Raw genomic sequence first — 27,824 nt, 5'->3', positions numbered from 1 at the left:
TACCCCTGTACAGGAACCACTGGGTGGTACCTGTCAGACAGAAAAGGGTTCTGGTCAATCAAGCTGAATAGGAGCTCATGGAAGCTGAAACTGACGTAACCAGTTCAGCTGGACATGGTACCATTGCCACCAATGCTGTCACCATGCATAGATATAATTGAGGTTCTCTGGCTTTGAAGGCACACTGAGCAAGGTACAAAGATACTTCAGAAATATATGTAGATAGCTTGACATAAATAGGGGGGAGCGCCGGGCGCTCCCCGTGTCGAGGAATCTGATTCCTCATGCAAGCAATTCAAGTTCATTTGTCTACAATCTACTTTCAGTAGCTCTTTGTTAGAACAACCTGTTGTTGACAGTGAACCCGTGTCTGAGACGCTTGTCACAACCTTCGATCATCCTGTCATATTCACCTCTGGCGTACTGCCTTGCAGTCTGTATCCATTTCTGGTGCAGGTTGTAACATTTGCATTACGGCAGCGGAAGCGAGGATCTTCAACGTCGGTGAGACTCGAGGAGGCTTTGCTTGGAGATTACGTCCTAGTTGGAACTCGTCACAGAGTCGTTTCAGGGCCTACTAGGTGTCTCTTGGAACCACTCATACTACTTTCAAACACCAGGAACATGCTTTAGTTCTCTGTCGAAACTACCTTCCTCCAAAATTGACCTGTGCACCGGACAGCAATACCTCTCATAATGGGTGGGAGTGTAAAGTTTTATGATCGATGGCTGGATGCTAAGTCTGTGTATGACCAACATCCTCTTAACCTCTGCGCTGCTGTCGCCGACATGCTCTCCTTCGTCCCCGATATGGACGCGTTTCTTAGCCAAGTTCGACTATACTCCGCCTTTAGCCGCCTCAACCTTTAACGATGATCTTCTGCGTTCAAGTAATCAGCCAGAGCTGTATAAATTACCTCCCGCCTTGAGATATTCATCTGTTACTGAGCGCTGACATAGACATCGATGGCGAGACTTGCGTTGCGATAACCCGAGCATCGGTTCATGAGCCTTCTATTCTCCCGATCGGAGGCAATAATCTGTTCAAGTGAGCGATTCAACGAAATATAAGCAAGCCTAGACCGTGTGCTATCTTTACCAGTTCTAGCCCCATCCAGTAATCTAAGCGCAGTTATGATATGGAGATCCGAGCTTGTTATACTGCTATGCATTGTTGTCTTTGTAAGTATTGTTATTGTTATCTGTTTTAAATGGGGTCGCTGAGAGCACTGTAACTACAGGGGTCTCAGGAGGGTGAAGCAATTACCCAAGAACTTGGCGAGTCTCGGACTGTGCTGCTAAGTACGACGACGTGGTTGTCGAAGGAAGAAAGTGCAACAGGTATTACCTGCACAGAGAGTAGTGAACTGAGATGTTGTAGTCTCATATATAAGATACTGTAAATGATCAATCTTATTGACTGACTTGACTTATTATTTCTTAAGGAAAGAAAGAAGCAGGAAAACCATTGCAATTGGAAGAGGGCTCTTTATGGGCACCTGAACTTCCTTATCATCCTTATTGCTCCTTATCGCTCGGTGGCCCCAGTGGCTTGGAACTATGATCTCGTTGCCGATAAGATGCTCGTATCGCTCATGAGGCTTCTCGTATCTCTCATTGTCCGGAGATCCGGTGAGGAGTCCTGGGAGCCATTGAGAGCGCTTGTGGGCGAGCCGTTGAGAGCGTTGTGGGCGAGCCGTTGGGAACAATGTGGGCGCAGAATTCCATAAACAAGTGCTGTAAAATTCCATGAATAAATGCTGCATTTTAACATTATCTAATTTGCTAACGTTAGGGCTTGCTCAAAGTAGTTGGCAAAAGAAGGTAACCACATCCTGTCTGATGAGCCCGGAGATCATAGTAGTACTGCTGGCTTTCCCTTCCTCGCTTTTTTGATATATGGTTGTTGGACTGTTCTGTTTTCGGGGAAATGTTTTCGTATCCTACCTTTGCTCTCGGGCAGCGAATTTGCGTAATATGGAGCTGCCGGAGTGATTTAATTACGGGCGGTAACGGATCAATAGTGTTGATGTCCGTTTCAGTACATTTTTTATCAATAGTTATCAGGATGCTAAACCCAGCTGCCTGGAATACCAGAAACCGAAACGTCAAAAAGATATTAACGTGCTTGATAAGCGAGTTAGCCACCTTGACGAGTTTTGGTATTGAAAATACGATAAGCAGTTGATAAGACCACTTGTGACGGCTGTGGCGGCGTCACCATATATATACCACTGGAGCGAGCCAAGCCAGGAAGCTTGGCTCACTTGTAGCTTTTGATAGCAATCACAGTGGGTATGGTGCAGTGGTCCGGCCTGCCGTGACACCACTAACAACTTACTAACGTATATATGTGTACATGCCACAAAATCTTGTTAAGGTGGTCAACTCACTTCTCACACACGTTATTGTAAAAATAATATCTAAAAGTGGTGGTGAGGCCGTGCTACTATATATCCGTGTAGGGCTACCTAAATGTTACAACCTGCACCAGGAATGGATACAGACTGCAAGGCAGTACGCCAGAGGTGAATATGACAGGATGATCGACGGTTGTGACAAGCGCCTCAGACACGGGTTCACTGTCAACAACAGGTTGTTCTAACAAAGAACTACTGAGAGTAGATTGTAGACAAATGAACTTGAATTGCTTGCATGAGGAACTGTCTATCTACACCAGCCAGTTCCTCCGTATATATAGACCAGTGTGTTACGCCCCAAGCGTAATACCTCTGTACAGGAACCACTGGGTGTCACGGTTCTGGAAGACAGTGGGGCCACGAGGGACCAATCAGGACTGGACCGCGCGATCGAGCGGGACTCACGGTCCAGGTGGGCAAACGGACCAATGAGATGGGGACCGGAGACCGCAGCGGGGTCCACGGTCCCGTATCGGCCAATTAAGAGCGGACCGGGGACCGTCTGTAAGTCAACAGTCCACGGTCCACTGGTCTATATATACGGAGGAACTGGCTGGTGTAGATAGACAGTTCCTCATGCAAGCAATTCAAGTTCATTTGTCTACAATCTACTCTCAGTAGCTCTTTGTTAGAACAACCTGTTGTTAACAGTGAACCCGTGTCTGAGACGCTTGTCACAACCTTCGATCGTCCTGTCATATTCACCTTCGGCGTACTGCCTTGCAGTCTGTATCCACTCCCGGTGCAGGTTGTAACATCCACCTATTATCTGAGCTTATTCCATAGTGTTCATAATGCGGGGCGTTGGCATTGTCTGATTGAAATGCAATTAATGTTGAGTTAAGGGAAGATGCAACCGAACAGACCGAACTGCTATGCCCCTCTAGCGTCTGCCGGCATGATCCAGTTTCGAGATCCCAGGTCTTAATGGTACAATCTTCTGACCCTGAGGCAATCCACTTCGAATCCGGCGAAAACGCGACCGAATAGACCGAATCGCTATGCCCCTCTAGCGTCTGCCGGCACGCATTCCAACTATCTTCTACAATTGGCCCGCTAGTAATCCACTTCCGCTCTTCTTGCATAAATATGCCTCTTGTTATACTGCGGGCCGGGCTGAACACAAGTGCTGAAGCGTATATCTGAAGAGGCGCTATGTCGATAATCGATTGACTGTTTAAAATAAACCGTTTCAGATCACAGAGGAATGCAGATACCTCAGTAGCACTTGTGGGCTATGTGGCAATGTTAGTGTGGTCGGGGTTACTAAAGGCGCGTAACATACATGTAGAAAGGTTAATAAGTCGTCTACCATGCTGATACTCTCCGAGATACGGCCCAAGAGGCTGAGCGCTTCAAGCCAGTGAAGTAGATGGCTCGTCAGGAAGCTGTGGACTGGGCCGCCATCCTGTACGGTGCTTTTACCCTCCTTCAAATGGTGGACCCAGTACTGACAGGCGTACTGGGTCTCGGGCGGCAGAACGGCGTCAATAGTTCGCTGATCGATCTCTGACCGCAGCTTTCCCGGCACTTGTAGACCGCAGATATCTCTCATGAGGTGTTGGTGCAACAGTTGAATACATCTGTCCGCAAGTATCTTGTGATATTTTGTCTCGTCGATCCAAAACTCAGCAGCACGCTTGGTTGGATCGACGAGGAAGTCACGGAAGGACAAATGAAAGAGTCTGACAGGAAAATCTATCCTCGGGGGAATGCTTAGGGGGGAGTGGAGAGAGTTGAGCCTGCCATATATGGATTTAGTGGAGAAGTTGAGATGTTGTGCAAGCGACAACACCGAGAGGGGCTGGGCGAGGAGGACAATGGGGCCAACCACATCTCGGAAGGCAGCTAATAGCTTCTGCGGATTAGTATGTCCGATAATGATCTGCTTGAGAACTGGGAGATACGTCGCGTCGAGCTTGCCGAGCTCGGAATCGTAGGCCTTCATCTGATACTGCAAGACTTTCTCCAGCTGATCAGCGGGATCTGACCACGCCGGATCTTCAATGAAGCGGCATACGGTTGCAGCGAGAATAAACAACGGGACGGCCATCTGAGTGAGAGTTCGAATAACATATTCACCGGGCCAGTCTGGCAGCAGCTCTATGCCTTCGAGAGCTTGGTGGTTGTAGTCGTCCCTGATTCTCGCGAGTTCGTGTCGCAAGAATGCAGATATATCGTGTTCGACGATTGGTTCCGGGATTTGATGCAGTGCTAGGTCCTGATACTTTCCCGTAACGTTCTTGAAGCCGAGACGAATGGGCAGCTCAGGTCGGCTGGTAATGAAGATTCTCAAACCTGGGGAGCGGAGTTCCTTTGCTTGTGATAGTAAGGAGATGATGACCTTCACGTCGTTGTCACCGTCACACTCATCGAGAGCGTCAACGACGATCACAGCTATAGCGTGGTGAATGCGATCCAGAGGCTGCAGGATAAGCTTTTTGAATTGGTCTCTCAGTGCCTTCCTGGCAACATCCGGATTGTTATTAATAGCCTCTCTGACAAAAGCCTCCAGGGCAGGGAGTTTGCGCACAAGCTGGCTGGCAATTGAAGGGAAAAACAAGGTTGCTTTGCCACGGTTGCCTTTCCCCCTTTTGAAGAAGAAACTCGCGCCGAGGATGCCGTCGTCCGCGAACGACTTTGCCACGGTTCGAGAAATGGTGGATTTCCCTGTCCCTGCCATGCCGTTCAGCCAAAAGATAGTCTTGCCGTGAGGATTGTCTGCCCAGTCTCTGATCTGACGGAGGAGCTCGGTTCGGGTGTCGCGGTGGCATCGGGCGTTATGCTCTTCCGCGTGGGAGTCGAAGGCTGCATCGTCTGCGGTCGGGAGGAAGTCGCTCGAGCCGTAATAACTATTGCCGACATGCACACGTGCTTGCCCTTCAGCATGTATTGACCGAACCTGATTTGCCATCGTGGCAGGTGACGAAGCGGTTGGATTGCTTGAAGCATCGATTCAGGGTGCCTCCAGCTTGCGATTGCCGCGAAGATTGTCTATCATCTTCGTGCGATATGATCGAGAGTCAAAGGTTGCGTCGGCGTTCGGAGCAAGAGGAAATCGCTTGTGCAGACTCGTAATAGATATTGCTGAGATGAAAGTGCTCTTATGTCTCAATATGGAGTGACCGGAGCTGATTAGTAGCAGCGCAATAAAGTGTTCATTGCCAACTGCGCAACTTTCGGGTTGGGCAACGCGGAGGTTGGGCAATGTGGACGGCGGCCTGATGGTGTGTACCCCGCCTTCAGCAGCAAGCAGGCACGTTCAGCCGCACAAGAACATCAACCTTCGCTTTCCCCTCAAACTGCCATGTCAGAACCGTTCGAGATCGTTGCTGGCGCCTTGGGCGTTGCCGGCCTCTTCAATAACTGCGTTGCCTGTTTTGAGTACGTCCAGCTGGGTCGCCATTTTGGGCGCGACTACGAGAGATGCCAGCTCCGACTAGACATTGCGAAAGCCCGATTGAGCCGATGGGGCGAGGCGGTCAAGATCAACGACGACCCACGTTTCCACTCCAGCGCGCCAATCGATAAGTCGGTGCAATTAGCGCAATCGATCGTCGAGGAAATCTTGCTTCTCTTCGAGTCCGCCCAGAAGAAGTCGAAGCGATACGAGCTCGTTGCGGACCAGCAGGATCGGGTGGTGTTCGAGGATAAGGATATGAAGCCGATCGGACGAGCGCTGCATCGTCGGCTGAAAGATCTCGTTTCTCGGAGACAGAAACAGACGAGCCTAGCGAAAAAGACGGCATGGGCATTGTACGACGGGAAAAGCCTCGAGAAAATAGTCGACCAGGTCGCTGGCTTTGTCGATGAGCTGGAGAAGGCCTTCCCTATTGAGGCCGTATGTCACAAGTTGGCGGAGATCGAGATTGAAGAGGTGGAGGACGAGGCGAGCCTAACAATACTCAAGGATGCGGCGGAGGGAATCGACGCAGCTATGTCTGATGCGGCTGCGCAGAAGATCGACGCGATTGTGGGAAGGAATTCCGCCAAGGATATCATAACAGAGGAACGTGCAAGGGTCCAGCTCGGCAATGTTGTCACTGCGGCAGCCCTACATGGTGAGATCCGTATCAGCGACCTGACAACCAACTCGGTAGAGACGGTTGTGGGGAAGGGCGAGTCTAGGGTCCTTATTGGAAATGAGTACGGAGGTAAGGGGTTCTGGGATAATTAACGGCAGGTAGATAGATTGTGGACCTGGGATTAGCAGAAGAAAGGCATCATGCTTCTTTCCAGGGTTTTTTGGGCTTCCCCCTTCTTCGCGCGTCCTCTAGGAGCCTTTCGTTCCTCAAGGCACTACAGGCGGAAGCTGAACCTAAATTTTATTGTAGTACAAAGAGAGATGTTTCTATGAATATTACTATGATACAGGTTCGGTACTCAACCTCTAGTCAAGTCAGCATCTTCTTCACCTGCGCTAACGCTTCGCTTGCTCGCTCTTGATCATATGCTCGGCCCGATCTGAGGGCTAGCTCGGCATCCTTCGCCATATAATCTGAGGTCACGATCAATGCAGTCGGGCAGACTCGAGCAACCTCGTCGGCCAGTGCTTTAATATCACGGTTTCGCATACGAGATTTGCTGTTTTCTGAAGTAATTGAAACGAAGTAGATAGAAACGGGAGGGATAGAACATACATTACCTGTTCAGCCACATCTGTAAATGTAGTTAGCAAGAGCGGGTACCCTCCAGCACGGATAGCCCAGCGGTTTCCCAGGCATGTAAGCTCCCGTATTTCCTCTCTATCTGTTCTTCCTGTGGCACTAAGATAAAGATCAATGGCAACAGTGGCATCGCGTCGACTGCGCTTGCCAACAACTCGCACTTGCGCCCGATCGTGTTTTATCTTGTCTCTGAGAACGCCCAGCATTCGAGCTAGCTGAACGTAGGCAAGCCTCAAGACAACGTTATTCTCCGTGGATTTAAACATATTGTCCAATGCCCTAATGGCGCCCGCCACACGGCTATCTGTCGATGTGGCATTGTCTGGTAGAGTTGTCTTGTCTAGGAGCAGTACCATATCCTTGTGTATTGCCTCACACTTTTCTGCAAAGCGTTGCACCGCATCACCAGCAATAAGGGCCCGTGCGACCAGGTCAATCTGGAACGAAGGCGCTTGCATATTTTGAAATGGGGTTGGGCGACATGCAGTAGTCTGGATTGTGTAACTAGATAACGGATATGGAAAACGAAAGAAACCAAGTACGTTATGTTTAATATATAGCTATATTCCCCAGATTTGCCCTGGCCCGATGCCGGGATCCTGGATGCGGTTTCCCCGGACGCGGTTTCCCCAGATGCAGTCCCTCGTAGATTGGGCTCCCTGGACCGGTTTCCTTGGATCTGGTTCAGCTAAATATGGTCTCCGTGAACCTGGTTTCCCTGTATGTGGTTTCCCTTGACATGGTTTCCCTGTATGTGATATCCCCAGATGCGGTGCCCATGGGAGCCAGGTCCAGGGAAGCAGGTCCAGGGAAGCCGGATCCAGGGAAACCGGATCCAGGGAAGCCGGATCCGAAGCCGGATCCATGGAGCCCGATCTAAGAGGACCACATCGCGCCTAGATCCTGGCTCCAGGCCACACCTGGAAGGTCTCCCTTGATGCGGTTTCTCTGGATACGATTTCCCTGGATCCGGCTTCCCTGGACCTAGTTCCCCTGGGCACTGTCTCCTGGATGCGGTTACCCCTAGTTGTGACAGCCCTGATGTGGATATGAGTTGTCTAGGTAAGGCTTCCGTGGGTGACCGTGGCTCCCCTGGATATGGATGAGAGTCTCTTGTGATATGACTTCCAGCTCAGCGGCCAAAGATTACAGCCCCCTGTCGGCATTAGCTATTATGAGCCAACTGGTTTCGTCTGTCTCCATAGAAGCTGGGTTCCAAAGTTAGGCAGCTGATCAGGCGTCTATCTGGCACCTGTCTATATTAATCAACCAATAACAACCAATTCCGGTTGTTACCGTAAGCGCCGTATCATGTTGGACCCACCATTGTCCGTAGGGTAGCTATTCTCCACGCGAGTATGCAAGGGGCTACTAAACCAGTCTGTCGGAAAATAACAACCAAGCGGTAAGTTACAGTACAACTCTCCATTTCGCAAACTGTGCACCGGGAGTCATCTACGTAGTGGATCTATCTATCTACCCTAGCAGGTCCCAGTTCAAGCATCCACTTAAGGTCCCAGGCCATGCAGCCTTAATCCCTCTGTAGTTTGAAATCAGATTAACAGAATCAATTAACATTTAGGAGCGCTTTCGATGAGCGCGCTTCGATAAGCGCCTACTGTTCACAGGATTCAATTAAAGACTTTGGCGCTTATGTAAAAATAACCACCAATTACTGTCTCATACATTGTTCTTGGAAGGCGCATGCTAAAATAAAGGTTAAGTGCAACGTGGCCAAGGGCACACCTCTACTTGGGCTACATATTGACATCATACACAATCCAGATTGATCTCAGTGGATCGAATTAGGTTCCTAAAACCAGTCAGGGCTTTGTTTTCCCTTGTTGGCTATAAGTTATAGTGCTGGGAGCAGCAACGTAGGGAAAAAATGGCAACCCACGTACAATTCAATCCAAGGAGCTAGAAACAGCGGCCCAGGGAGCCAGAATCCGGGACGCTGAACCTAGAATCCAATACCTTGATCCAGTATCTCGGACACCGAGCCATAATTACGGATGCCAGAGGATGTATTGAATAGATGTCATATGGGCGTGCCCCTCCCCCAAGCTCTCTTGGGTTTTCTCTGTCTGATGATCAGACTCGACAAAAAACATCCCAAGATACTATGGAGATACCCCTTGAGAAGGCTGACAGCAATCGAGCCCCACCAAAATTCCAATCTAAGTCGGTAAATGTGCTAAGCCACTCACTATCCAAGCCAATAAAAAAGAGGGACAGAAGTGGTACAAATTTCCAGAAGAGATGGCGAACTCTAATTAAAACCGGATGTGAGCTGCACCAGGACTACGGCGCCAGGATTTATTTCTCGATCTCGATACCCAGGACACGAAAGACTTCGTCTTTCGGTCCGGCAAAGAGGTTGCGCCAATCCTACCAAGTGATCTTGTAAGTAGCGTCAAGCTTTCCCCTCAAGATGGTTATGACTGTTAACGATAAAAGGAAATGTTGTATCCGCCACCGATTGTGACTACAGGGAGTGATGGTATAATCCTAGGGAATAGAGGTAGTCGACTTTTAAAGGAAGGGCCTGCTTTTAAAACACTAGATTAACTAGATCAGTACTAGGTAGTTAATACCTGGTGCAGTGAAAGAAGCTAACACTAGACAAAGTACTTTTCACTTCTGGGGGGTTATATAAGATGCAAGAACAGAAGAAAGCGATTTAGTTGCTATTGGACGAATATAACTTAGAAAAGCCGGAGGAGCAGGGAATCCGAGAGGTAGATAAGCTTAGGGACGGAATGTAATTTAATTTGTTGGCATCCTTGGTTGCCAATAAAAGTTCAAGGCCCGGGTTTTGAGATCTGCGCAGATAATTTATGTGGTGTGACCATCCCAAAGAACGCATTGTCCTTGTCAAGTCAGGCTGTGAACCAATCACAATGTTTGCTGTACAATGGCGCTGAGGTGAATGCAAAAGGCGGATTATACGGCAATGCACTGCAGGCGGCTTCACTTAAAGGACACGACAAGATTGTTCAGATGCTGCTTGCAAACGGTGCTCACATGGAGATGAAGACGGTTACACCTGGCTTAGGACCTGTTGCCTTGGGAAACTTATCCTTTGCCACCAGTGTTTCCGGTACTAGAGTGGCATCTCACGCGAGTCACCCACAAGAGGAAAACGAGTCGGGTGAAGCCGGCGCCATCGATGACCATGGCGAGGGGCCGGCCAAGGTTAAGCGGAAGGTGCAGCGCAAAAGGAAGACATCCACCACGGCTGCGCAGCCGGCAACAAAGAGGTTTACACGATCCATCGTGAATAAATAACTTTCTATCCACTTCTGTGGCTCCTACTTCGCCTCGGAAACAGGACGCCTTCCTATGCATGATGGTCGCAGGCGACATTGAGGCATCAACTTCGAGGATATTGAACATCTTGACCAGCTCACTACAGACTGGGTCAAGTCGGACGATATCCCAACGGCGTGGAAGCAAAAGCCTGATCAGTGCATGTCACGAGATCCGAACGGCAGACCTGAATTGGCTGAATTGGTTGAATTTTGGACAAATGAATGGAATGCACTGAAGGCTCCAAACAGAAGGACTAAAAGATAGCAAGCTGCAGATACCAGAATCCACCACCGTCGTATTCTCGTGTTGAAACCGCCACCCACGACCGGCAAACAGATATGATCTGGCAACATCAAGTCCATGCTAATTTGATCACATCCTCTCCTCGATGGATATCCCTATTTGTTCGTGGTAAGGTGCCTGTCACCGTGCGATCCATTACTGAGCTTGTGGGCAATCATGTGCTTCTTGAAGACAATAGGCTGTCCCGAGGGGCTTGGAGCGAAGGGAACTAACCGTTAGCACCCGAAGCATGTGGATACTACGGGCATGTTGATCAACACCACTTAAGGTTTAGGATGTCAACATCAACTCAATGCACGTGCTATATGATGTTGTGGCATCCTTAGTCCTCAATAAGCATCATCCTTCCAAGTGACCTTACCATCAGAATGTTGGTGGAAGTAATGGCCGCTCCTGTCATCCAACTCCCAATAGCCCTTTTTCTTGTGCTTGTGTCTGGAGGATTGGCGAGAGGACGCCGATGACAAGGCTTTCCGTTTCTAGCCACCGCCACTAAGAACGTAGTCATCCACAGGAGGGAGCAAGTTCAGCGAATAGACGGAGTTTAACGCCCTGCGCGGTCAAGAAAATGCCGTGGGCGTGGGCTGGCAGGGTACCTCGACCACCTCATAGCCAGCTTCGTCTTCGTCTCCGTTCGTCGCCTCGAAATGCCCTCAGCACCAGGCAAAGGGGCTCCTTCGCCACTGGGATGGAGGCCACCGCGACACTGCTTCCAATGCTCCTTTAGTTGGTCCCTCAGGGTGTACGACTGCTCTTTCGCATGGTCTTGGGCATTCCTGACCCATCTTCGACCCTCTTTGAACCCCTCGTAAGAGTTTAAGAGGTTTGCCGACTTGATAGGATACTGGTGATATTCGAGCGTGCCGTCCTCCAATGGAGCAGCATGGTGTGCGTACATGTTGAGGTTGGTGCCGTCCGTGGTGAAAGTCGTGACCTCGGCATGGCCGTCGGGATCAGGTTTCACGAGATAGGAAAGAGCCTGGTTCCTCGCATAGACAAGGGCCGCTCCGTCATAGGAGCTCTCTGTGGCTCGGCGGAAGCTCTGCATCTGATGAGTTAACATGCTATCCCACTCTCCAGGAGGGACATTGCCGGCACGCTTACCTGCACCCGTGTTCGCAACGGCGGCAAGCAGCTTTTGTTGCGCGATATTGGAGGGTTTCATGCGAGAGCGACCGGTCGACACCTTAGAAATTCCGCAGTTCATGACGAGGAGCGTGCCGACGCGTCCAGGGGATAGACTTCTATCGGCGCGCAGGCTGGCCGATGAAAAAGGTCGTTCGTTTCGTCACAAGCAGTCGCAAAGAGTTGTCTGGGTCGAGGTGATTATTGACTCGAAAATCCATTAGGGCGGCTAATGATTGGCCGTTGGACATCTCGTTTTCGCGACATGCGTGCGGCGTTGGCAGAAACATCAGTTGAGGTTAACCCACCTGAGGCATCAAAAAGTTGGGGCGGCTGAAATGATTGGCCCAACATCAGGGACAGAGATCACCTTGTTGAACTCGTTTACAACCACTCCACCGAACTCTGTCGATGATTCGAGACAACGACCCACGCAACGATGGAACGAGCCTAGCCAGTAACCATTTGTGGTGGAATTCACGCGGGCAAGGAGCCGCACGCCGAGTTGCTGTGCATACCCAACCCTGGGGAAAATGCTTGATGCCACTTTCAAACCAACTCTTGACGAAGTGCCAGATGTCCTATGGCCCTGTTTGCTTCCATGTATAAGGGCGGCAGTGACCAGTACCCTTTCTTCGCTGTTGAATGGGATGACTGGTAGCCCTTGTTGGGCACGGAACTGTGTGACTAGTAACCCCTGACGTACACGGAACGGCGTGACTGGTAACTGTCGCCTGAAGACCAAGTGTATTACCAGTAAGCGGCTTTATATGTAGTATGGCCTGACCGGTAATCCGTGGCATATGTAGAATAGTTTGACTGGTAACTTTGTGTTCTCACCAATTTGTGGACTGACCAACTTGCGAGCCCGGAGCCCCGGGATTCTGGCTTAAGACTAATGTCACACCGGTCTGAACAAGAAAATTATACCCTAATAAGTCAATTTCAAACCCCCATTTGGCCACATCCAAGCGCCCGGATCTCAGCTTCAAGTGCCACAGATCTCTTGAACGTGTTAGTGCAAAGCTTGACAAACTTCGGCGAGCATTTTTGCAGAGTCATCGAGCTAAGAGATTTTAAATCTCCTTCACTAATATTTTCGGAGTCTTTTCTGTATGATTGGGGTTAGAACCAATCAGACGTTGTCAGGTTTGTATATAATTGACTCTGCAGCGTTGGTTTTGGCTCAATTGTTCACCCCAGAGAAGGTTAGTGGGTTTGTGTGACAAGGGGAGTGTCTCGGCTTGGAACAGGTAGTTCAACTCAGTATAATAATCTGGTATGGCCTCAAGGTCCTTGCCCCTTGCCATTTGGGTAGGAAAGGCAAGGCCTACTTATAGTCCTCCGGATCCCCAGGACCGTTCTGAGCTCCCTGGTCCTCGAACCTGTCTTATCTGTCTGCCTTGGCCGGGCACCTCCTTCGGCGTCCTGGCCACTGATTCCACCAGTAATAGGTACATATGATTCCTGTCCTGCAGTCTTCTTGCAGCTCGTATGGGTCCTCAGTCCCTCCTGCCCAACCAACCCGTATCGGCACCCTGGTTCTGCCTTCGTGGTGGTCGCCGTGATGCCTCCGCTGAGCCCCGGTGGGCTCAGTTGGTTGCCGGCCCCAGATATTCTGATCCTGAGCATATCGTTGGGCTATTGTTGGTTGGAGTGTGTACTGTCTAGGGGCACTGAGTCGTGGGCCCGTGTGACAGTTTGTTTAAAATCTGTTGGTCTCTCGGAATCGCGGACGCGTGTGATTTTGCATCGCCAGTCACGGCAGCATTTATTTCGGTTAGCTGGCGCTGATCCCTTGGCAATATTTCTTGTGATTTCCTGATGGAAACCGGCAGGCACGGGGACATACTTTACGCTGTCGATTTCGGTTTGGCCAAGGAGTTCTGTGATGCCGAGCGCTGCAAAGATCTGGAAGGTCGCCCGTTCGGTGGCTCGCTGCTTCTAGACTGCCGACTCCCTCACCGCGGCCGCAGGAGGAGCGTGAGCCGGTGGGGTGGCAGGTGACGGGCTAGGAGGCGGGCGGTGAATGGAGGGTTGTGTCTATTGCGCTGGCCTTGCATGCTTTGTGACGACTTTTGTGAGAAAATTGGGGAGGGGTGTTTGGGTTTGGTGGTTGGTTGTGGAGGTTTGGGTTGTAATTGAAATCTCAAGGTAACTCTTAGGTAGTATGTGCAGCGTGGTTGTGCCTGGAGGGTTGGGAAAGTTGCATATCGCATTTACACCCAAGGTAGCTACGAGTTGGATCATTCCCTCTGGAGATTCTTGGCGCAGACTTCATAACCGTTGTTTCATCATAGACCGCCAACATTGAGCTGATGATTGTGGCAACATGATACTTCCGATAACTGTGCAAGAAACGCATGCTAGGTTTTCAATAGGGACAAGACATCAACACCCCCATTCCCAACCCCCTCAGTCAGAATCAGAGCTATCCGACGAGTCCGAATCAGACCCACTCCCCTTCTTACTCTTCTTCTCCTTCTCCTTCTTCTTCTCCTTCTTCCCTTCCTTCTCCTTCTCCTTGTGCTTGTCCTTCTTGTCCTTCTTCTTCGGCTTGTCAAGTCTATTTCAGTCGAATCAGCAAACTCCTCCCCAGGTCGCTAAAAAAACAAAACCAAAACAAGAACTTACTTATCCCCAATCACCCCCTCCAGCTTATTCCCCGCAAACGCCCCTCCAAGAACCCCGGCCGCGGCCGTAGCCAGTGATCCGCCTCCGCTGCCTCCCCCTCCGGCCGAGTGCCCAAGCAAAGCGCCGGCTGCCGCGCCGAGCAGAGCACTTCCAAGCCCGGCGCGATCTTTACCTCCTTGCTGCTGCTGCTCTTGGTGGGCTACCGGGTCTTGGTTTTGGTGGTAGGGCGGGGGCTGCTGGTGTTGACAATGCTGTCCCTGGTGTTGGCCATACTGCTGCTGTCCATACTGCCCTTGCGGGTGTGGCTGCCCAGGCGGGGGGTAATACTGCTGCTGCTGCTGCTGCGGAGGAGGAGGAGGAGGGGGATGATACCCCTGACCCTGCTGCTGACCGTCGTACGTCTGCTGGCCAGAGTTGCTATACCCGTAGCCCTGTTGCTGCTGCTGTTGCTGCTGACCGCCGCCACCACCACCGCCCTGATACGAATTGTAGTAGTCCTGAGCTGACATTTTGTTTGGTAGAGAAATCAAAGTTTCGATGCTGAGAAGGGGGAAGCTGCACGATGATGTCTGGGGTGGTCTTGGCTACAAGTAAGTGTTGGAAAACGCGGGGGCACCCGACGGGTCTGGGGGAACACATGCATGCCCACTTTGCTGACGAGGAGGGTTTGGTCACGTTGGCGATGACATAATAATGGGCACAGTGTTCCTTTGTCATGGGAACCGATCCTGCGCACTGTCTCAGCCCCTGAATCACCTGTCACCCCGTTCGCACGTCCCAACATGTCAGATCTCGCGAGTTTGATCAAGAGGCATGTTCATTCATTTCAGAAGCTATGTACAGCAAAATTTCCCCGTTACTCCCAACCCTCCTCTCTTCATTTCCATCCGAGTCGTTCAAGCGCCGGTGTACTTGAGCACGAAGATACCCCTCTCGATCGAGTTGAGAAGGATGTGGCCGCTCTTGAAGTAAGGGTACACAGACCAGGTACCGGTGAACTCGGCGCGGCCACCAACAGAGTCATCCTCGGGGTAGCAGTCAAAGAAGCCAACCTCCTTGAAGCTCTTGCCAGTAGGATCGGTGGTAACGCTGCGGACATCAACGATGCGGAGACCAGAGCCGTAGTTGGCCTGGTAGCTGAGGCCGTTGTGGACGTACTGGTTGTGGTCGATGGCGGTGGCGGGGCTCTGGTAGGTGCCGGTGAACTTGGGGGCAGTCAGGCTGGAGATGTCGACAATGTAGGTGGTGGTCTTTTGGTTGGCGGCAGGACCTTTGCGGTTCTGCTCATCCAGCTCGTCATCGAGGAGGAGGTAGCGCATGCCGGCGTCGGCGAGCCAGCCCTGGTGCGTGTACGAGGAACCGGTGTACCCCGTGCTGGAGAGCGTGACTGGGCTGCGCTTGTTGGTCACGTCAACAATGTCGAGGGTGTCCTCGTTGAAGTTGAAGCAGATCTCCTTGTTGGTGTAGCGGGTGTCGGGACCCTTGTAGACCACGCACTGGGCGTCGTGGACGTAGCCGCCAGCCGACATGCAGCCGGCCGAGGTGGGAGCGGCGGGGTTGGTCACGTTGACCATGAAGAGACCACCGCGGCAGCCGGCGGCAGTGCCGGTGCCGACAGCGTAGATCATGTTCTTCTCCTCGTGGGCGACGATGTTGTGGCTGTTGCCGAAGCCGGTGAAGCGGGCCTTGAGGTCGGAGGTGATGCTGAAAGTGCGGGGGGTGGTGATGGTGAGGAGCTTGGTCAAGTCAAAGACCTGAAGACCGTGGTTGCTGGACTCGGCACCAATGTAGACATGGTTGCCGATGACCTTCATGTCACGCCACGAAGACGACGTGGTCTGGGTGGGGAGACGGCCAAGGTAGACGAGAGAGCCGTCAGCCTTGATCTCGACGAAAGCGGTACCGTCAGTCTGGCCAACAGCGCCGAACTCACGGCCTGAGGCGGCGTGGGTCCATCCTGAAAGTTGTTAGCACAGTCTTTCACGAAAGACGGTCCTGTGAGGAATGCATACCCCAGACGTCGTTACCGCGGCGGGTGCTGGAGCCCATGTCCTGGTGGCGCAAGAACGAGACCAGGTCAACGTTCTTGCACTGGTACTCGCCAGCCTTGCCGTTGACGCAAGAGGTGGCGGCCTGGGCAGCGTAGCGGTTGATGTCGAAGACACCGGCCTCGCTCTGGGCGGACCAGAGGTCGAGCTTCTTCTGGCGCAGCACCGACATGGGCTCGGCGGCGACCAAGGCCGACATGGCCATGAGGAGAGTGGCGGAGGTCTTCATCGTGACTGAGGTATCCGGGGATTTGGGTACCGGCGGTGTTGTTGACGTCGGGACTGAAGATCAACGGGAACTCTCACCAAAAGACCCGGGGATCAACGCCCTTTCTATACTCGTCAGCCATTCAACCTTCACCATGATGCGAGGGTCAGCCTTCATGCGCGATATCACAGCGATAGTATCCCCCCAACCGCCGTGAAAGCAAGCAGATGTCCAAGCATCATCAAAGGCCCTGGCCAATCCACTCGCGACGTTCACGGATCACACCAAGGTAGGTAGGAGGCTCATCGGATCGCCAAGGCAGGGTACCGACGCGATGCCACCTCCCATCCAGCTACCTTCCCCAATCGCACCCGCCATCCGATTCCCCCTATCCCCCACAAGCACTTCCACATCTGGGAGCTCTCAAGATGTGTGGGCGGCATTTGAGTCTTGGCATCTCGGTGGCGATCCTCTCGGTAGTGAGACCTCCTCCCGTAATAGGAAGGTCAACCAGCAACGCGGCAAAGCACCTCTGCTAGCCTCAGCTTGAATTAAGGTTGCATTGCTGTAGCCAACCGGACCTTATTGTTTGTGCCTATTGTTGTGAACGGTCGCTAAATCCCGCGATGTCATCCGGTGATGCTGGTTAGATATTTCCGCCATGACTATCATGGATCTCTGGCTCCGGCAGTCGAATGGTATGATAACTGGATGACAAAGGTTTCGTGAAGCTGTCCGTTGAACAATAATCTTGGTTGCTGGTGAGGTTATCAGCTGCCAGGGCGGTTTAACAAATGTACCACGACTATCGACGATATCAGTATGCACGACTACCACCTTCACCTGCAAGCCACCATCCAGCCCGCCATGTGACTCTGTAGCACAAGCGCTAGAACAGGCACAGAACCGGGTAAGAACAACTGTGCCGAGAAGCCGAGAGATATCTCAGTTTCCATTCCTGCTGGACACTTTCGAATCGAGACCACCTACCCTTTTTGTCACAATCCCCCATCATGCACCCACTTGTGATGCTTGCATATGTCGTGATAACAATGTGTCAGTCTAATTCAAGAGTCAACTTCACAACGTTGACCAACATCCTAGCGCCGGGCCCTTGTGCGATTGCATCATCGACACCCCCGCTGCCCTTCATCTAGTGACGATGGACAGGAACAAGAGTAGAAGGTGGGGGAGCGGCGCGAAAGTCTAAACAAGACAAGAAACCTTCCCAAGCTCTACGGGGAAGCTTGAATTGATAGCGGCCCCCACACGCCTTTTCCATGGCATCACATGCTGATGATAGTTGAATGTAATCTTCTTTTGGTATCCACCATCGCATGGTCGTAAGTACATTACCAAACATATGCAACTCTGCCAACACTTTTGAAAGTCATGGCACCTTTTTGGGCCTTCCTGTTCTCTACCCTCCCTACGCCGTGATGATGCCCGTCAAGCGGATATCTCTCGAGCTGGCGCCAACGCTGACGACAAAGTTGCCGCTGGGCACGACCCAGTTCTGGAGGCGGGTATCCCAATAGCTGAGATCTCTGCGTCTGAGGTTGAATGTGGCAGTGCCGCTGGCACCTGGGGCCAGCTTCAGCTTGGAAAATCCACGCAGCTGCTTCGGGGGAGAGGCAGGAGCCGAGGACGGCAGGCCGATGTAAAGCTGGGCAACCTCAGCGCCCTCGACAGCACCCGAGTTGGTGATGGTTGCAGTGACTGTCGCAACGTCCTCCCACAGGTCGGCAGGTCCGCCGGGAATGGTCTGGCCAGTAGCAGGCCCCGGCTTGACATTGGAAGTAATCTTGATGTCGGAGAAGGTGAAATTGGTGTAAGCTGTTTTATCAGGTTAGCAAAGCTTGAAATCAAACCCAACTCCGCCGCTGGAACTTACAAAGACCAAACCCAAACTCATACCGCGGCTCGATCCTGGCATTGTCAAAGTGACGGTAGTCAACAAAAAGGCCCTCCCTGAAGTTATCATCCCCACGAACAACGGCTGTGCCATAGTCCGACTCCCTCTTGCCAATGGTGTAGGGAAGCTTTCCAGATGGCGAAACCAAGCCGTACAGAACATCAACAAGAGCGTTGCCATTCTCTTGGCCCGGAAGACCAGCCCACACAATCGCGCGGACTCCATTGGTGTTGAGGATAGTCTCCAGGGTGATCTGGCCAACACTGTGCACAACAACGATGACGTTCTTGTTGGCAGCCGCCGCAGCCTGAACAAGTTGGTTGCCATTGTGCCACGGGTCAAGGTGGCTGCGGTCGCCAGCGTGGCCCTCGACAGTAATGTACCCTTCACCAGAATCGGCAGTGATGACAACAACAACAGCATCAGCGTCAGACACAACGTTTGACACACCGTTGGTGCTGTCAGTGTTGTGGAGGCTGATTTGTGTGCCATCGGCCTGAGCACGAGTCCGGAGAGCATCGTACGGGGACACGAGATAGGGGTAGTTGACGCTGCCTGAACCCCAGCCCATGCCAAGGGTGCCAACATTGCAGCCCTTGTCAACACAGGCGTTGATTCCCTGGGGATTGTTGACGGAGTGGGAGCCCACGACAGCAATCTTTCTCGGCTTGGAAAGCGGCAGAATTCCATCGTTCTTCAGCAAGACGATGCCGTCTCTGGCAACAGCACGTACGTTCTCCTTGTGGTTGCCCTGAACGTTGGCCCTGATGTTGATGGCGGGATAGCCCTGGTTCTGACCGAGCAAGTACCAGCCAGCCAAGATTCTCTTGCACATGTCGTCTAGTCTGGATCTCTGAACCTGGCCGGCGTTGACAGCGTTGTTCAGTTGAGGGCCCCAGTAGACATTGCGGCCGTTGAAATCGGTACCGGGCATAGTCATGTCCAGACCGCTGTTAGCAGACAGAGCAGTGCTGTGCTGAGCATTCCAGTCGCTGAGAACGTAGCCCTGGAAACCGAGCTCCTTCTTCAAGATCTGATTCAGAGCCTTGTCATTCTCGCAAGCCCATGTGCCATTGAGCTTGTTGTAACTGCACATGACGCTGGCGACGTTGGCGTGCACGGCGTCGGCAAAGGGCCACAGGTAGAGCTCGTGCTGAGTGCGGTCATCCACATTACTGCTCATGGTCTCGCGGTTGAGCTCTTGTTCGTTTGCAATGTAGTGCTTGGCGTTGGCCTGGACGCCTGCTGACTGAATACCTTCGATGGTCTCCTTCATGGCAATACCGGCAAGGTAGGGGTCGGCGCCAAATCCCTCCCAGTTGCGACCGCCGTGGGGAATCTTGCCCAGGGCACCGGCAACGGGCCCCAAAAGGATGTGAATGCCACAGCCCTTGGCTTCGGCGCCCAGGTAAGCACCGCGCTGCCGGATCAGATCAACGTCCCATGTCGAAGCAGCTTGGACGCCAGGTGTGAAGGCGGTGGTACCAGTGCCGAAGCGAATGCCCAATGGTCCATCCTGAAGACAGATTTGAGGATAGTTGATGGAGCTGATGGCAGCTGTGTTTCCCACGCAAGGCCCTCTGTCCCAGCCAATGCCCGTGACCATGTTGATCTTGTCTTGCTGTGACATTCTGGCCAGAGTGGCGGCAGCCTGGGAGTGGGCGGCGGCCCATGCTTGAGCGCCAGACGGTGCTTGTCGAGAGACCTTTTCGCCTGTTGTCTCTGCGTTGGCCAGCATGGCTGCCGCCAGCAGGAAGAAGGTTTGAAGAGCCATGGCGAGATGTTGATTGCTGAAAGACCGACCGAGCACTCGGGACGTCTCAGCTTCTTGAACTCGAGGGAGAAAATGTGATTCGTCCGATGTCACACCTCCAGTCGGAGAATGGTCAAAGAGGAACAAAGTTGTTCTCCGGATTCCCTCACAGCACCTGCCGTACGACAGACCACCACAGCACCTCACCCGGCCGGTTCCTCGTCCTTATACCACATTCTGGCGTAGAGACACGGCTCCGAGGAGTGATGCCCAGACCCGCCCAGTCGGAACGAGGCGACATTTAATCGTCGTCAGATGGCCGCGGCCCCACAGATGCAATATATCACCAGATCTCGTCGGCGGTCCAAAGCAGGAACGAGGTCCGCGGCGGGAGGGGAGGTCAGCATGCGAGCAAATGGGAGGTGGGAAAACCTTTCCGCGAGAGTGTGGGATAAATGACTCAACCTGGGGTGCAGACGGTCGATATATTGGACGATCGGCACTCGAGGGCGGGCAGAGGAGACGTGGTTCCGAAGCGGCTGTGGCTGCTGCGACGATGTCATAACCGGGCCGCTTTGCCAGGCATGGTTAATTAAGCCAATGCGACAATTCCCGCCATGGCATCCCCGCAAAGCAAGACTTGAGTCGATGGGGTTTTCGTTGCAGTAATCGCCCCGCGAGGGGAGAGGGCGTGGCTGGTCATGGTACTGCATGAGGGAGTTCGTCATGTTGTTCGCCTGTGGTTCTCGTACCCAGGGATGTAAAGTCGAATTCTATGCTCCGTGACGCAACTCGAGATGCAATGCGCGGTGTTGTTTATAAGCGTGTTGTGTGATTGGACCTGGGCTGCATCGGTCATTGTTTTGGGCAAGCGGAAGCTGCGCTGTGTGACCCAAGCGAGCCTTAGCAGACCCCGAGTAAAATACCATGCATCTCTGTTAGCGTGTTCGGATCATGTGTCCAACGACAGGCGCCGGGATCTTGAGTGGTCGATATTGAGAAGTGAAAAGTGAAATAAACTAGAGCTTTCTAGCATCAGTTCAAAGTCTATGTCAGGTCAGGTGTCAGACATAACTTACCATGAGATCCGGGCAGGAAGGGTGATAACATGACCGTTGCCTGTTGACAGTTGACATGCTCTGCTTCGCAAAAGGTGTAGATTGTAGAGAAAGTCTAGACTTACAAAGATTTGACCCTCGTTGAAGCCGTCACTTCAAAACTGGTGAGAGGCCTTACAGGGTGGTCGATGGGCTTCAAAGAGATCATAGGAGACATCAATGGACCTCCACAAAAGAGCGATATTCAAACGAGACCCCTGAGGAGATTCAGGTCTGATAAATATGCCTCTTCAATAAACGCTTTTCTTGCTGTTCTCAACTGTGTGAAATGACCTTGTCAGCCATTCAGAGGGGTTGTTTTTTTCATTTTTATCAAGGTACGGTCACCGTATGCACCTTCGCTCTCTCTTTCAGATTGCAGAGACTGGCTTCGAAGAATTTTCTGCTTGTTTACCCCATCGACTCCGTGATCCTCTTGTTCCTGCCTCAATCCCGTCGACAAACTTCTTTCGACAGACCCCGTTGCCAGTTGAACCCTCTACAATGCTGCCTGTCTTTCTCCTTCTCAGCATCACTTCGACTTATCCGCCTTTCAATCTACCCGGCTTCTGCAAAAACGGTCAGCTCTGGCGGTCGAAATCTGCTTGACGACATCCTGCGCGATCCAACATCTCCAGCGACCAAACTCTGCTTGACGCGATCAAGCGACTCGACATCACCGGCGACCCAGTCGACAACTTCTTTGAAAACCTCCCCACATATGACGACTACGTGAGGGTCGGATACAAAGAGTTCTAGTCGAAAATCCAGTACGTTGGCTCGCGATACGCCGTGCAAATACTAAACAAACCATGTTCCGACAGAGAGACGCAGGTTCCGACAGAGAGACGCAGGTTCCGACAGAGAGACGCAGGTTCCGACAGAGAGGCGCAGTTATTCCTTTTTAGAAGCCTGATGGGGCATTGGGAGGCGCTCAGAAGTGAGGCGCTTGGAAACGGCGAGGTGAATGAGAGTCGAAGCCGCTCTGGATTCTCCAGCAGGTAGCGCTCCTGGCGCTTAAATGTCCCCCTTCTCCCGACGATATGAGCAACAAAGCCAAGGCCCTTCGCTTCTGCCTTTGGATCACATGCTGTCGGAAGGAAGATTCTTTGCCCAACCAGCCCCCCGTAACAGGCCCGGAAACCGATCATCACAGCCTTCTGCCTGAGGGACTCTTCGGAGACAGCTGCGCAGCATGCGGCAAGCAGGGCGCTACCATGCGGTGCTCTCCATGTCTCATCAAGAACGGTGACAACTGCAGCCACGAGACTCTCAGAACACTCTATTGCGACCGGACATGCCAAGCTCAACCCTGGCCTAAGCACAGACAAATCAGCCGCGTCGTCAAGCTCTACGAGGAAGTTTGGGAGCACTTTATGGACCTGACAGAGTTTCATTTCAGACCCAAAAATATCAACATACCCGTCTGTCGCATGACACCAGACCGCATCGAGTTCAGCGGGATGCCTGGCCACAATGTCCTACGTCTCACCCTGTCTTCGGCCAGACAGCTTGTGCTCGACCCCACCCATACTCAGTTCGGTTGGAAAGAAGCTTTGTCGCCCTGGGAATCCCACCCTCAAGCACCGCGTCTCGACGACGAATGCAGAGCCTCCGGTGGCGTATTGTAATCTCGGCCAGGACCTTCCAGACCGAATCTTTCAGGACAACTGGCCACCTGATGTTAAACCTTCTTTTGAAAGTTCCCGCGTCTTGGCCGAGGTTGTCGCCCAAGGGATTGGGCGGGAGCTCTTTCTGCGGTATGGGCGCGTGGAGACAGCCTTGAAACTGGGCGACAAAGAGTTTCTTCCGCTTTCAAAGGCCTTGGCTGCGTCGATGAAAAGAGGCCTCAACTTTGTTGCGAAGGGAGATGGATGGTGCGACCTCCGAGTCTATGCCCCGTGGCTTCACGCAATCCGGGTGCGTCACCTTCAGACGCCGAGTTATGCACCGCTGCCTGCATGATCTGTGTTCAGAAGTCCAAATATGATCTGGACAAACTCTCGAAGGGTCAGGGCATCAAAGGCTCCAGGTTGGAGACGCTAATCAAACCCTGGGAAGAGCGATTTCAGCCAGAGGTTAGGCTGCGGCTTTGATACACGACGACTGCCTTGGCAGATCCGTTGAGATGGAACAGTCCCGATGATTTAGCTAACTAGCAGCTTTTTCTGGGATGATATTTGTGGAGGGCAATATGTGTCATGGTCGGTTGATGAAATATATCAACCAAGAAAGCTTAGCTCGATGTATTGCAATGATAAGGCTGTTCAACTACCTAAACATGTATCCGCAGGGCCCATCTGGCGTGCGCACCAACATCTCTTCCAATACCTTCAACTATAGCGGCCCACACATACCATCGGTGCATCTCAACGATGGACTCTTTATTCAACTGAGTTTTTTGACATTGGATCGAAGCCCCCATTTTTCCGCTACGCTCATCCTACAAGTTGTTGCAATGGAAGACGCCCATAACATTATGAACATGTTGATCTAGCCACTGTCAGCCATGACTTTGAGGAGAATATCAACAAGGCTAGTTGACTGAAGCAAGAGAACATTCGAAGCAATCCGACCGCCCTTGTCATCGGGGCAATGAAGCCACGTTTCGGCGGTGACGGCGGCGGTGATTTTGAACCCGGGGTTAGAAATATCACAGGAGAGATGATATTCCCCGCTGCAATCAGAAAAATAAGGGTGTCTCTGTTAGCACAAGAAATTTGAGAAAGGAAAGGGGGGTGGATGGAAAAATATGAACTCCTTCTGGAATTTGAGTAATCCCCATGAATTGATGTAGCATTTTCCGGGGTTCAACGTTGAACCGCGGTTTCATTTGTCATTTCGCATTTGGCAGCTGCCGCATTCGAGAATGTTCTTTTCGTTGGACTTGAGGGGACAGTCACGACATGATTCGAGTAAGGTGTTCTGTTGCTGCTGTTCCTAGGGAGAAGAGGGAGGTGGTGAGGTTGAGGGGACGCATGGTGGAGATGGAGGTATGGCTTTGAGGCAAGAAGATGGAGTAGTTAGCTGAGTAAAAGATAGTTCGAGAGATTACATTCAAAGTTCTTTGCCGCGAGCCAAATGCTGCCGACTTCCAATTATGTTGACGGCTAACGCATCCCCGATAATTCTAGACTCAAGAGAATGTCACAGCGGTTGGAAGCAACGAGTCCTCTGAAGCTCAAACCTCTCGCGTTCATATTCACTAAAATTATGCCAAGTGTTCTTACGTCAGCTTGGTCGGCTATGCCTAGATCGATGGTGAAGGAATGAATGTGCTGCGCCATCTTCCAGCAAGGGGGCCCATGAACACAACTTGGTTCTCTCTCCACCAACTCTGACAAAAGACATCCCAACCTAGTTTAACCAACGCCTGGACTTCGACCTTGGATACCCCCCCTGGCAGTAAGAAACCCATTATCCACCTTCATCAGCAACTAGGTAAACCACACTCAGTCAGCAACTGTCACACGGCAAAAGCCAACCACCCGCAACCACGGCCAGCAACACTGCCGATACCACCGCAAGAAGGGGTAACTGCAAGTTGTGAACCTCTCGTTGAAAGCGAGGCAGGCAATCTGAAGGCATGGCGGTTATCAAAGGAAGCCCACTGGCCCCTGAGATATTGAGGAACTTGGCAGCGGCTCGAAGCCACTGGGCACGGACCACCTGACGATGGATAAATACGCGTCTCTGAGATCTGTTTGTATTCCTAGACGTTCTTCTTCCTCATCACAGACTTCGAGGCCATTGAAGATTATAAGCCTGAATTGAACCATGAAGTTCCAAGCCCTGATATTACAGCCCTTGTCACAGCAACGACCTGAACAACGACAGCCAAATCAACTCACACAAATCAGCCAACGGCGTATGCAACTGCCCATTAATCCTAGGACAAGGAAGCCACATCGAAGCATCGCCACGGGGAAGGTCAAAAGCAGCATTCGCACTGCCCACATGGCAGGATAGGTGGTATGCACTGCTACACAAATCATGTCAAACATTAACCCCAGAAGAGTCTGTCTGTGAGAGCACGCACTTGTGCTGAAAGATCAAATTCCCGTTCGCGTTGATATAGCAGCGTCCCAGGTTCAAGCTGGGCCATGCGCGCCATTGGCCGCTGTCCATTTCGCACCGGCTGCATTCGAGCACGTTTTTGGCGGTGGGCATGAGACGACACCCTTCGCATCGGGATAGGGTGGCTGCTGAGGCTGCTGTTACCAGGGAGAGGATCGTGAGGAGGTGCATTTTGGCAAGGTCAAGGTTGAGTAGGTGTGGGAGGTAGATGATGAGCTGAGCACGAGGGGAGAAAGGGGGCGGATGTGTTGGCTGGGGAGCCTATTTATGAGGTCTTTGACCATTCTTTGACGAGGTTACCAAATTCTGATTATTGGAACTTTTGCCTTGGAGATACATGCTTTTCTGACAAGACTCGATTCGGCTGCATGCGTTGCCAAAACCGGTCATGGTAAGTATCCTGGTGCCTGCCCCTTGACCAGTGCACCTGAAGCTGTGTACAAAAGCTCTTCCTGCACTGGACTAAAGTGCCAAAGACTGAGGTATGTTGGCTGTTAGGGGAATTTGTGTATGCATAGTCACGCTTGGCAGGAAGGGGGCGAGCAAAACCGCTCTCGTGTTGATCTTATCTCAGGGCAAGTTCCTAGGTAAGTACCCTAAACCTCATACCGATCACTACCATGCTTCACAGGCGTGTACACAAACCCCTCAAAACTGGCCACCCTCCCCGTCCCGTTCAAATCCGAGGCAGCGACCCCCACAAAAGCCCCCGTGAAACTCCCATGAGCCTGATGCCCACCACACTCATCACTTACAATACTTGCGTCAAACACTGGGCCGATCTTCTTGAGCTCCTGCTCCCCCTCAAGAGCGTACCAAAACTGCAGCTCCTTCCCCCTCACCGTAACCTTGAGTCTAACTTTGCCCTCGTTGGGAATAACCACACTGTCAGGATTCGACAGCGGCAAGACCAGATTCCCCACCGGCCAGCTCGCCTCGGAAGCCATGATCAGCAACTCCCTCTGCCCGTCACTGTGCGCGCTGACGATGAGGTAGAAAAAGTTGTACCGGCAGTAGTAGGCCGTCAGCCCGGCGAATTCTCTCTCGTCGGTGGGGGAAAAGTCAATGACTGTCTCGGCGTCGTAGGAAAAGTGCTCTTGCCTCCTCGCAACGAGGGCTTGCTCGAACCAGGAACCGATGCTCTCCCTGCCAATCAGGTTGAGCTTGTTGTTGTCCAGGTTGAAGATTCTCTCCGACTCGGGGGTGCGAAGCCACTGGAAGTCTTTGTGCAGTCCTTCGCCAGCATCGAACGAGTACTTTTTCGTCTCCCAGTACCGATCCTCATCCCGGGCGGCAGGGAGCTCGACATGGAGGGAGGGGACAGGCCCACCCTTGACAAAGAGCCAGTCGTCTTTCCAGAAGCATTCCTGGATGGCGGTCTCGCGGCCGAGAACGCACCTTCTCCTCTGGGTGGTCGGGCGGCCGGTAAGGTGGACGAGATAGGTCTTCCCATCGGGTGTGTCGACAATATCACCGTGTCCGGCACGCTGCAGCGCGGCATGGGGATGGTCCTTGGAGGAGAGAATGTGCTTGTCTGGGTGGGTTTCATAGGGCCCCCAAATGTCCCTGGAACGGGCAAAGGTGACTGCGTGGTCGTAGCCGGTGCCTCCTTCGGCGGTCAGGAGATAATACCATCCATTCCGCTTGTAGAGATGAGGGCCCTCGACCAGAGCGAGCTCGGTACCCCGATAGATGTTTTTGCGTGGGCCCACGAGCTTGCCAGAAACAGGATCCCACTCCTGCAACGCAATCCCGGCAAAAAGAAGAGGGCGACGGCGGTGATCCCACAGCATATTCACAAACCACTTCTTGCCGGTGTCCGGGTCGTGAAAGAGTGAAGGATCAAACCCAGAAGAGTTGGTGTAGACCGGATCCGACCATGGGCCCTCGATAGCTGGGGCGGAAACAATGTAATTGTGAGTATCCTTGAAGGACCCATCCTTGCGCTTGACATCTGTGTACACCAGCCAGAACTTTTCACCATCGTGGGTGAGACAGGGAGCCCAGATACCGCAGCTGTCCGGGTCGCCTCGCATGTCGAGCTGGGACTTGCGGGTTAGGGGGCGGGTGACGAGCTCCCAGTTGGCGAGGTCCTTGGAGTGATGGATTTGAACACCTGGGTACCACTCAAAGGTGGAAGTGGCAATGTAGTAGTCATCGCCCACCCGGAGGATGGAGGGGTCGGGGTTGAACCCGGGGAGGATGGGGTTTCGTACTTGGGGCATGGTGAATCACAATGAAGTAATTGGTTGGTTGGTTTGC

The 27,824-nt window shown here is 52.3% G+C and overlaps 8 protein-coding genes across 8 annotated transcripts; 2 read left to right on the top strand and 6 right to left on the bottom strand.

Moving 5' to 3' along the window:
• Positions 1–3,121: 3,121 nt before the first annotated feature.
• On the bottom strand, positions 3,122–5,334 carry QC762_0047950 (uncharacterized protein; the record flags this gene model as incomplete). Its single annotated transcript, XM_062883448.1, has 2 exons — positions 3,122–3,655; positions 3,706–5,334. The coding sequence occupies 2 exons, from the start codon at positions 5,332–5,334 to the stop codon at positions 3,122–3,124; spliced, it is 2,163 nt and encodes a 720-aa protein (XP_062744216.1).
• Positions 5,335–5,727: 393 nt separating this feature from the next.
• Positions 5,728–6,597, top strand: QC762_0047940 (uncharacterized protein; the record flags this gene model as incomplete). The annotated part of the gene is made up of 1 exon (XM_062883447.1): positions 5,728–6,597. One exon carries the CDS (start codon positions 5,728–5,730, stop codon positions 6,595–6,597), a length of 870 nt encoding a protein of 289 aa, XP_062744215.1.
• Positions 5,962–6,649, bottom strand: QC762_0047930 (uncharacterized protein; the record flags this gene model as incomplete). The annotated part of the gene is made up of 2 exons (XM_062883446.1): positions 6,321–6,649; positions 5,962–6,150 (listed from the first exon to the last, which is right to left on the bottom strand). Exons 1-2 carry the CDS (start codon positions 6,420–6,422, stop codon positions 5,962–5,964), a joined length of 291 nt encoding a protein of 96 aa, XP_062744214.1. The 5' UTR covers positions 6,423–6,649.
• A 7,596-nt stretch (positions 6,650–14,245) lies between these two features.
• QC762_300610 (uncharacterized protein) lies at positions 14,246–14,973 on the bottom strand (the record flags this gene model as incomplete). Its single annotated transcript, XM_062888375.1, has 2 exons — positions 14,246–14,396; positions 14,465–14,973. The coding sequence occupies 2 exons, from the start codon at positions 14,971–14,973 to the stop codon at positions 14,246–14,248; spliced, it is 660 nt and encodes a 219-aa protein (XP_062744213.1).
• Positions 14,974–15,360: 387 nt separating this feature from the next.
• On the bottom strand, positions 15,361–16,741 carry QC762_0047910 (uncharacterized protein; the record flags this gene model as incomplete). The annotated part of the gene is made up of 2 exons (XM_062883445.1): positions 15,361–16,421; positions 16,477–16,741. The coding sequence occupies 2 exons, from the start codon at positions 16,739–16,741 to the stop codon at positions 15,361–15,363; spliced, it is 1,326 nt and encodes a 441-aa protein (XP_062744212.1).
• Positions 16,742–18,149: 1,408 nt separating this feature from the next.
• CEL3A (glycoside hydrolase 3) lies at positions 18,150–21,608 on the bottom strand (the record flags this gene model as incomplete). Its single annotated transcript, XM_062883444.1, has 2 exons — positions 18,615–21,608; positions 18,150–18,556 (listed from the first exon to the last, which is right to left on the bottom strand). Exons 1-2 carry the CDS (start codon positions 20,407–20,409, stop codon positions 18,150–18,152), a joined length of 2,202 nt encoding a protein of 733 aa, XP_062744211.1. The 5' UTR covers positions 20,410–21,608.
• A 920-nt stretch (positions 21,609–22,528) lies between these two features.
• On the top strand, positions 22,529–23,116 carry QC762_300585 (uncharacterized protein; the record flags this gene model as incomplete). Its single annotated transcript, XM_062888374.1, has 1 exon — positions 22,529–23,116. The coding sequence occupies one exon, from the start codon at positions 22,529–22,531 to the stop codon at positions 23,114–23,116; it is 588 nt and encodes a 195-aa protein (XP_062744210.1).
• Positions 23,117–26,158: 3,042 nt separating this feature from the next.
• On the bottom strand, positions 26,159–27,787 carry QC762_300580 (uncharacterized protein; the record flags this gene model as incomplete). The annotated part of the gene is made up of 1 exon (XM_062888373.1): positions 26,159–27,787. The coding sequence occupies one exon, from the start codon at positions 27,785–27,787 to the stop codon at positions 26,159–26,161; it is 1,629 nt and encodes a 542-aa protein (XP_062744209.1).
• Between the last annotated feature and the right edge of the window lie 37 nt (positions 27,788–27,824).

The sequence above is a fragment of the Podospora pseudocomata genome, chromosome 3 (assembly GCF_035222375.1).
Source record: "Podospora pseudocomata strain CBS 415.72m chromosome 3, whole genome shotgun sequence".
In the NCBI taxonomy this organism is placed as follows: domain Eukaryota; kingdom Fungi; phylum Ascomycota; class Sordariomycetes; order Sordariales; family Podosporaceae; genus Podospora; species Podospora pseudocomata.
The sequence above is the reverse complement of the archived record's forward strand: the minus strand, read 5'-3'. Positions and strand labels throughout refer to the sequence as shown.